Genomic DNA, 10,446 nt, shown 5'->3' on the forward strand with positions numbered 1-10,446 from the left:
TAGCAATGGAGCAATGGAGCTCTCCTCTTTGTGTGTTACCTATATAACACTGTACATTATGGGACTGCAGACTTAGAAGACCAAGCCTGCCAGACCTATTAATTTTATTTCAGCAATGACAATTAGAAATGGAGGCTTTGAAGAACACTGCTACCCCTCCTCTTTCTATTCTACCTATGACGCTGCCCAACTGCTACAGACTGCCAAAAACTGTGCTACCTCTTCTGTGTCCCTCTGCAAAATGGCGCTGTATCACTGTGGAGGGTGGTACAATAGAATCCAAAACTCGCAAGATACGACGACTTAACAATGATGATTTGCCTCGTTTTCAATTCTGAGGGCACACGAAAGTACCGAGTCGGCTTGGCTCGCTACTCAGATCTGCTAGGTTCGGATGTGTTCGGTTTTCTGGGAACCGAGTCTCAGCATCTCTAATGTAAATACCTTTACAGGCTAGCTTGCATATTTTTGTTCAAAATATATACCCTAAAAATATATTCTATTATATTTTACTCTACAGGCATACATTTACTATTTAAATTCTAGTGCATTGTTATAAGAGTGATTTTAACTAGAGATGTTCACTAGAGATGTTCACTGACCCCCATGTTTTGGTTTTGGATTTGGATCTGGATTAACTTCATGTTTTGGTTTTGGCAAAACCGCCCTCGAGTGTTTTGGTTTTGGATCCTTATATTTTTTCTAAAATCCCTATTTCTTTGCTAAGATCACAAAATTTGGGTCTTTTTTTGTTCCTACGTTATTATTAACATCAATAACATTAATTTCCAGTCATTTCCAGTCAATTTTTGTCAAGTGACAAGAACACTGCTACCCCTCCTGTTTCTGTATGAGCAATGGCACTGAAGACTGGAGAGTGACAAGAACAATGCTACCCCTGTTTCTGTGTGAGCAATGTCACTGGAGGATGGAAAGTTACAAGAACACTGCTACCCCTGTTTCTGTGTGAGCAATGGCTCTGGATCTCCGGGGGAATGAGGTACTTATGGAATTCAAGACCCGCGAGATCCGACAAGGCAACAATGCGAGCCTACTCGGATCCCCTAAGTTTGGGTAGGCTCGGTTTTCAGAAAACCGAGCCTGACCATCTCTAGATCATACACACAAGTGGTTGAGTACTGCAGGGTTTTGCTTTTTGTATAATGTATATACAATAATATAATGTTTTTGGCAAGTTAATTAGTTAATAAACTCTGGATCTCATTTAAAAAGCGCACATAATACATACCCAAAATCACATTGGTTTTGCATGGGTGCACTACGATCATCCACCCAGTGCACTTCAACGTACTCACCTCTTCTCTTCACTTGGGAGCAACCTCCACAAATAAAAGTGAACCTTAATATGTGGAAACGTGGAAAATTCTTCAGGAGCTGCACAGTAGCACATCCCCATCTCATTCAATAGATAAAATGTTTTCCGTTTTTAACTTAAACTATTGCTCAGTTCATTCTTACTTTTCTTGGCTTAAGTAACTCCCAACAGTAACATATGAGGAAATATGGATGCCAACCACAAGATGGAGAATGACTCTGATGTGATAACCACAACATGGAGGATGTCTCTGAGGTGATAGTTGGTTACAATTAAAATGGAGGCTCTGTGTGACTGTGAGATAAGGGTCTCTGTCCCTGGACACACATCACACTTCTCTAGGGATTAAACATAACTTTCAGCAAAATGTTCAGCATATTTCCTCATATAAACTGTGAGGAATAAATAATAAAACTGAGATGGTTTTTACCTACAACTTTTGTTAGGCAATTGACTGTAATGACACTGTAAATAATTCATATGCAGCTTCTTGCACAATTTCTGTTGTATATAAATACTTGAATCATATCTTCGGTGATTGTTTACTGATAATTAAAAGCAATTTGCAAATATTCTGATAACTATATGAATATCTTTGATGCATTTTCTTCTCTGCTCTCTTCCTGTCTCTACTTGCAAACAGGTAAATATATATCACTGACGATTTATTCACTGTCTCATCTTCTTCTGTTATTTCTACGTCAATTTTGTGTGTGGAGCTTTTTATTAGAGTCCTCGGAGTGCACTAAGCAGGGCCGGATTAAGGGAATGGAGGCCCCTGGGCTAAGGGGCCCTCCATTCCCCGCGAGGCCCCCAATGTGAGCCGTCCGCCGCCCCCCACCCCCCGCGAGGACCCCCCCAAGCACTTACCTGTCAGTGCAGTCCTCCGTCCCGGCGCGCTGTAAGCTCCTTACTGAGGAGATCTCGCGAGAGTTCATGAACTCTCGCGAGATATCCTCAGTAAGCAGACTACAGCGCGCCGGGACGGAGGACTGCACTGACAGTACTCAGCAGCATCCCCCGCCCCCGACCGATCAATAATGCTGCTGAGGAGTTTGAAGGGCCCCCTGGATGCCCGAGGCCCCTGGACTATAGCCCAGTTAGACCTCGGGTTAATCCGGCCCTGGCACTAAGTAATGCACCTCTTCGTCTAACGCATATACTGTAACAGCCCAATGCTACAAACCTGTAAACAACATAAACGCCCTGAAAATTTCCTATAAAAAAGACCACCAGCTCACTATAAGTAACCAAGGTAAAATGATTATAACTGGGATTTCCCTTCGGCACCAGCCAATCACTAGCAGCCAGAGTGGGTAAATGCTTGGGATTGGGTGGCAGTGACGGGGAGTCCCAGCTTTGATCATTTAATGGCAGGTGTTAGTAATATGTGTTTGGGGATATTTCTGAGTTCTTTATTTCCAACATAGATAATAGCGGATGAAAATATTTTATTAAATAAAATCCTTTGATTTAAGGATAGGATTAATTTATTCAACTATGGTTTATTTGAAATTATATACGTGTATTTTTGTAACTTTTTTGGTCTAAAGGGCTGTGTGGCTAGAAAATTACTATTTGTTAAAAACCAAAGCCCAAATGGTCCAGCAGGCGGTTAGTAAGGGGACTCGATTTTTGTTTTTTAATCTTCCTCCCATGGGCGGCACCACCCTGTGCTGACCAACCTGCGGCTGGTTATCAGTACGTCAGGGGACCCTCACTTGTGGTCTCCCTGATAAAGTGAAAACTAGCTTAAGCTATTGAATGCTTGTGCTGGATACGATATTGCGGGAAGGGGGAGCACATTGCTCAATAATTTTATTTACACAGCACACTCGGTAGATGTGTTTTGTCTCCTAAAAATATAGCTCTCAGTTGGTGCAAAAATCAAGTCATTTTGTGGAGTGCAAATGGCAGTGAAAATGTGCCCTCTACACCCTTTCATTTCATTACAAAAATTCTGCTTTACAAACTGAAATCTACACTGGTAACCCAAACAATGCTCACCAGTGTGATTCATCCATACTCCACCCATCCCCCCCTTTCTCTATGAAAACTTCTATTCCTCTGCAAATGCTGCCATGTTGCTCCACAAACGTAAAGGTCTGGCCAAAAAACTAGGTGCGTTTGCGTGAATGAATTTGTACAGTGGGTTGCATTGCCGAGTGGTCTTTATGACGTTCATAAATTACCTCCTCTGTGCCGAACATGAGCAGGTGAATCCTAGATTTAAATACTGTAGATGAGCTGCACAAACCTGGGAGCAGTTAATCTAAGCTTTAAAGCTCTGCGTCTAGCCGGATTTAGCTGTCAAAATGAAAAAGAAAATATGTATTTGCTTCAGCACTTAAACCTATGAGATTGATTTCAGTATGACCCTTAGCAGATTGGAAGTGTGGACAGATAATTTGTGGTTGTTATACCTTGAGGAAACCTGCAATAAATTTGAAGGGATTTTTGTAGTAAACAATAATTCTATATTTGTGGGGCAGGAAATAGTCCCTAACACACCTTTTTTGATTTACTGATCCCTAAATACACACCACATGTGCACTTCCCCTGCTCTCCCAGACACTATTGCTGAAGCTCTGTTCCACATTTAGGTGATGAAAACTTCAGAGCCCTACTAACAAGTTCTGTGGAAAGGTTCATAATGAGAGCTTGCTACTTTCCTTAACCAGTGCAGCAACACTACAAATAAGCCATCTCTCACAGAGAAAAAGAATACGTAAAGTTAAAGCAAAACTAGAAAGCTGAGATCTCTTAGAAAGAGGCAAAAAAAATAACATACAAGGAAAGCCAAAACATAAGATGTTTGAAACATCGAAGCTGTAATTTAATATGGTTCAAAATAAGGGTGTAACTCAGTCAATTATCTTTATGCAATAATTGAAATAAATACTTTCAGTACAGTAACAGATAATAGTCTTACAAAAAAATATCTGTATAAATAAGGACTGTGTGGACTTTGGTAGCAGAATCACTTTGGCAAAACAGAAATAGCGTTCACCATTAACTTTAACGTTACGGTGACTTGAGTGCAGCCTCACTTTAGTATGCTACAATTTCTTGGTTAGAAAATGGCAACATTCTAAAATGTCCATCTGGAACGCTGTTAGTTTATGGATGGTATTATATCTACAGTAGTGTCCTAACCTATAGGGCCGAGGAGTTCTGTAACCATATAACAGCATAAGTCTCTAGGCCGATTGGTGGGTCTTTATAATACTCAAATTTTCCAAATGAGCGCTGAAGAAATGACGGAACTCACTAATTACAAGCGAATAAATCAGAACTCACTGTTTATATAGATATTATTTACAGGAATGTATACATATATCAACATGTATTATAATGGAATAAATATATTCTTATTTACATTTGTGCCAACAACGAGCCTGGGGGTAACTGAGGGCACATAAAGAAGGGGTGCTGAAGCTTTCTGTTCTTACAAACCCGATAATGTTAGTAAATTTCATAATAACACTTTTTTTTTATTTGATTATTAGTTGTTTTTATTTTTTAGCAACTGGCAACCTACAGATTGCTGACAAGGATAGGTTGATTTACTATATTATTTATTAATTGTATGCATACCTGATGATGCTCAGGTAAATGAGTATGGTACAGCAAAGTGTCTCAGCCTGTGGGATGTGTTGTATTCAAGGCACAAACTATTTTACATAGAAATACAGTATGAGCATATGTTTTTCATGTTACTTGTGATGTTATCTGCTAGATAGGCTAGTTCTATTTCTGGTCTGTACTGACAGGAGTTTGGTCTGTACGGGATGCTGGTTCTTACCATCCTCATAGTTTTTCAGATAGTTGTCAGGCCCGGGTCCTCTCTTTGCTGGGTTCTTGATGTTCTGGAACTGTAGAAAATCTGTTCTTCTGCCACCAAACCTCAGGTAAGCTGGGGCCAGACCTCGGGCGAGAGTCACAAGCCTTTTGGAACTGGGGAGCCAAAAAATTACATTCTATGAAATAATAGAACTTAGAGCTCTAAGTACGCTATATCACACAACACCTATTAACCAACTACATACAGTTAGATAACAATCTAGTTATTCTTTATTTATTTTACTCTACTTAGTAATAGGAAAAGATGTTCTACGTGGCCTTCAAAAGTTACGCAATCAGGACTGTTATGATTGATCTTATGTTGCCCAGGGCAGCTGCAGTTTCCTGTGCATGGTCTTTTAGAAATAACACAAGGCAAATCCTGTATATGTATTATTTAGAGCACAATAAAATTGTTATTTGATTGCCAGTAATCGTTTGTAATATCTGATATTCCCATGATTCTTTTCACCCTTATACATGCAGCCTCTCACTTAGAACATCGCCTCAGTTACTAGGTAGCTCCTAGTTCCCTCACTGAGAAGCAGAAATTAGGGGCAAGATACAAGTACTGGGTACAAACTAATTCTTTCTAAGTAATCATTTGTGAGGATTTGTGAGAATTGAGTCTGCTTAAGGAATCAAATGTTCTATAAGTATGGGGATGTAATACATTTTTGTGGGTTAATAAATATATTTAGAGATTATATAAATTACTTTGCATGTAACAAGAGAGATCTACATGGAGCCAACAATTTCATGTAAGATAACACACCCAGTTATGCATACAAAATCACATATTAGAATATAAATAGTAATGGTGTTTAGGATTTATTAATCATGAAGGTAATTGTGCATGTGGCATATACAGTAGTACAATAATATATATATACATAAATGAAGAGGAAACAGCACTGCATATGATTAAAATAGTGAAGGTCTTAGTTTACGTATACAAGGAGACATTTGAGTCTTTAACTAGGACCTTTGCCACACTAACATACACAAATATACTAAATATAATAGCTACTATATACACTTTTGTGTAAATAACAACTGAGTTCAAATGAAGCTTCTATGGGGAACTAAAGCAGTTTCCAAAATCATGCAGTCACATGCAGCACCTGTAAAATTACAGACAGCTGTCTAATCAAGAAGGAACTAACTTCATATAAGAAGTATTTTGAAGGAACAAATGTCCAAAGCTGTTTCAGGTTTTCAGTAAGTAAAGTGGTCCTAACATATTGCTACTTTCTGAGTAAGAGAAGGCAGGGAAGGTATATTATTTATAAATGTAAGCAATAGTTATGTTACAGCGACACAATGCTCTGCAGATTTTCAGAAATATTAGTAAATGAAAGTTTTGCAAATTATTAATGTAAGAAGGAAGCACTGGATAAGATAGGAACTGAGGTTCTAACTTGTGCAATGTGTGCTCCCAGCAAGGAAAATAAATCAATCCCTGATTAGGCGTATAATTTCCAATTATTGATATTCATACATAAATATGACTTACTTATAAACATGATTATTTTTCATTAAACATACTGTACAATGTAGCTCCATGATACTAATGTTCTATGCATTCTACAACAGAACCAATGTAGAGACAAAACATTATGGAAATATCAAAGCATCAATTTGTGAAAATGCACCACGGAATAAGAGCAACCCAGAACGTTAAAACCATGTACAGATGATAGTGTTGTCAACTGTCAGTTCATTTACCGTCAGTAAATCAAACCTTCACCCATCAGTAAGAAACAAAGTAGAGGTCATTAAGTTTAAGACCCAATCCTGTCATGACAGTAATTCACAAAAGAGTGTTGCACTAAGATTTTTATTGCATTAACATTGAGCACCGTTGAAAATCCCTTACTTATAATTCCAAACCCCCTCTGTTGCTACTTCTATTTCAGATCTGGACCAACTTTTATAGACCATAAAAATGTGTCAAATGATAGGCTTTGGGAATTTTTCATAAAATTGTCAGTACTTAATAAATGAATAAAACTTGTCAGTAGAGAAATAAATGAATACAATAATATTTTATTTGTAATAAATTGTTACATTAAAATATCTAAGGAGACACAATGTTAAAAATGGCCCCAAGTACCAATCATGCAAGAACTGCCCTTTAATGTAGCAAATAACAGATTCAATGCAGCACCTAACAACTAGCAATCTGTGCTTCTAGCTGGTACCTTCTGGCATAAATCTCATCCCCAGGAATACATCACTTATATCACTTTTCAGTGCCATTAGGTCTATCACATTTTGTACTGCTATAAAATCTGGACAATTGCAGTTAACTGCACCAGAAGTGTCGCTACTTTTCGATTACAAATTTTAATGTTGACTTACAATATTACACTCATTTATTGTTATTATATATGTATAAAGTCTCAATATTGTGTGTGTATACTTCTCATCTACCATTAGAACTTCCATTTATTAAGCGATGAAGGAAATCTTAGCTGTAACTACTTCTGAGTCTATATAAAAAAGATAGATATGACAGAAATGTTTTTGCACTGTCCTCTGTATGAGTTCGCTTACTGGACCAAAACTTTTTACCACTTTGTGTTGATGGCATCCAAACAAATGGAGTAATTTAATTTAGGCATTGTAATACTTATATATATATATATTACATGTATATATATATATATATATATATACACACACACACACATATATATGTGTGTGTGTGTATGTATATATATATATATATATATATATATATATATACACATATATGTGTGTATATATATATATATATATATATATATATATATATATATATATATATATGTGTGTGTGTATACATTTCTATTTTAATATCTAGACCAATAAATTCTGATTTAGAGGTATACAGAGATATTTAGAGGTAAGGATAACCCTTGCCACTTACTGTACATGTGTTAGAATGATTGCATCACTAAACCATAACCTCCCTGTGAGTTTCTAAACAGATATATGTTTTGTTAACATTTAGGACAAACAGTTAGGGTTATTCTATGACAGGTAGGAGTTTTGTGAAGTTACAACACCTACTGTGTCACCACAGATAGAACCTGGCATCACAAATGCCACAATGGGTTCTACAAAGTTTCTTCTGATCTGTTATCTATCGGGGTGAGTAAAACACAACTGGGGACTGGTATAAGGTCGCCATTTGTCACTCAGATCAAATGTTTTGTATTTTTTTTTTAGTTATTGGATACTATTGTATATGTTACAAATAACTTATCTTAAAGGGAATTTTTACATTTAAATCACTTTTTAACACGTAAAAAAACCCAAAAAAAAAACATTATTTTTGTAAACTTTTTCATAAATAAAATTAAAAATCATTATGTAGAATTATTGTTAGTATACATGAAATGATTGCTGTACATGAATATTTAGGCAAAATATATAATATATAAATATTTAATTATGATCACACAAATAAATAACATAAAACAAAATGCAGTGTCTTAAAAAGAGATTAATTAACTGTAATGTTCAAATCATTTCTTTAATGTGCAGCAAAGCATCTAAATACAATTCTAGAGTTAACATAACATACCATCTGCAAACAAAGTCTGGTAATTGGAAAGTAATCCAGCAATTTATGGATCAGGGTAAATGAAAGGATTCTGCTAATACATTTTGAACTGCAGTGCTCAAGGTCTAGTAATAGCTGAGACCACATTGTGTTGTTTGATGTATGATATTTTATATACCAGAGTTTGTTTAATTATCAACGTAGTTTTAAACAGGTTTTACAGTTCACATGGTTTGCAGTACACTGTGAATATATTTTGGCTTCTTATATTTATTTGTAGAGCCAGAGAGAAGACAGGATTTGGAGTTATGAGTAGTCTGTGCGGTATGTGGAAGTCAAAAGATTCTAATTCCTGTAGAAAAATATGCTTATAAAAGTCATAGTGTCAAATGTATTGAGCAGCTATGTGACCCAGAATCTTCCAAAGTCACCATGTCGTGCAAAGTTACATTAAAAAGCCAAGACGCCCAATTGTTGGGTATGTGCAGGCAGAAGAGTTTTCTTCAGTCATAACTGATAAATTTCTGAAATGCTTTTTACATTGCAAACATGTGCATCTTAATGGAAACCAGTTCTCTTCTCCATTAGAACATGCTTAAAAAGGAGAATAGAAAAAAAACCTTGTGAAATGGTTTGGAAATGGAGTATCAGTTTCATAGCATGACATGAGCAGTTCTTTTCTATGGATAAATATTACACTCAAACTTTGGGGCTTACCTTAGAAAGTCCAGCCAGCCGTCACGGATGATAGAGGGGTCCAGCTGAACAGAGAGGAAGTTCTCACTAACAGTCCTGATAGGGTTCTTGGTATTAACATCAAGGAGAATCAAAGTCCTTCCTCTCACACCTGGAGACCTGGGCACAGGGAAAACTCTCCGTTCCCCAATTTGGGGGGAAGACGAGACATTGGTCATGATGATCATCATTATGTTAACCACCAGGTACACATCAAGAAGATGAGAGCAGGGGAGTGATGGGAGCATCGTACAGTGGGGGAACATTTTGATTGCAGTTGTCTTGTGCACGGACCGTTATCAAAGCGAAGAGACTCACTGGGAAACTAATTGTCCTTATCTCAAGTGCATGTCAGAGAGCCCTTTTTGCTATGTTTTGGTGCTGCTGGAGGGAAAACCCACGCCCCTGACCAGCCTTTAAGCAGCTTGGGCCAAGAGTCCCAGTAACCCAGCACCGCCCATTTAAGAGATTCATGCTGCAGACTCATCCACTTCTACTGCTGAAAGGTAAGGTGAATCTTTAACCCCATGCACCCCGGCGCTAAAACCGTTACAAAGCGGCTGATGCGAGAAACAAAGTAACAAGTCTCACAATCTGTACAGAATACGCAGAGCTCTCCTACACTGTGATTCGTTCATACTGTCTGCCCGTACCCTGCCCTTTACACTTGTGTGCAAGATATACAAAGCGCTAACACTATGACAGTGTGGATGTTTAATGGTTTTCATAATATATACGCACCTGAGTGAACTTAGATATGATGATGATAGTGTGTTTTTCTGCAGTTATGTATACATTATATTTTGTGCTCTTCTTCACTTGTATGTGTCTTGTCTATATTTATCGTTCATCTTACTGTATATTGTGTTCATACTCTGTTGATATATTGTAGTATATATATATATATATATATATATATATATATATATAAAATATATATATATATATATATATATATATATATATATATGTGTGTGTG

The 10,446-nt window shown here is 37.0% G+C and overlaps 1 protein-coding gene across 1 annotated transcript in view; it reads right to left on the bottom strand.

Moving 5' to 3' along the window:
• The window catches only part of HPSE2 (heparanase 2 (inactive)), a 267,375-nt gene extending 257,589 nt beyond the window's left edge, over nucleotides 1-9,786 (bottom strand). The window contains exons 1-2 of the mRNA XM_075215955.1: nucleotides 9,450-9,786; nucleotides 5,142-5,293 (exon numbers count right to left, since the gene is read on the bottom strand). Coding sequence (XP_075072056.1) covers nucleotides 5,142-5,293; nucleotides 9,450-9,733 — 436 coding nt within the window. The 5' untranslated portion in view covers nucleotides 9,734-9,786. The remainder of the gene's footprint in view (nucleotides 1-5,141; nucleotides 5,294-9,449) is intronic.
• Between the last annotated feature and the right edge of the window lie 660 nt (nucleotides 9,787-10,446).

Source organism: Mixophyes fleayi, chromosome 6, assembly GCF_038048845.1.
Source record: "Mixophyes fleayi isolate aMixFle1 chromosome 6, aMixFle1.hap1, whole genome shotgun sequence".
In the NCBI taxonomy this organism is placed as follows: domain Eukaryota; kingdom Metazoa; phylum Chordata; class Amphibia; order Anura; family Limnodynastidae; genus Mixophyes; species Mixophyes fleayi.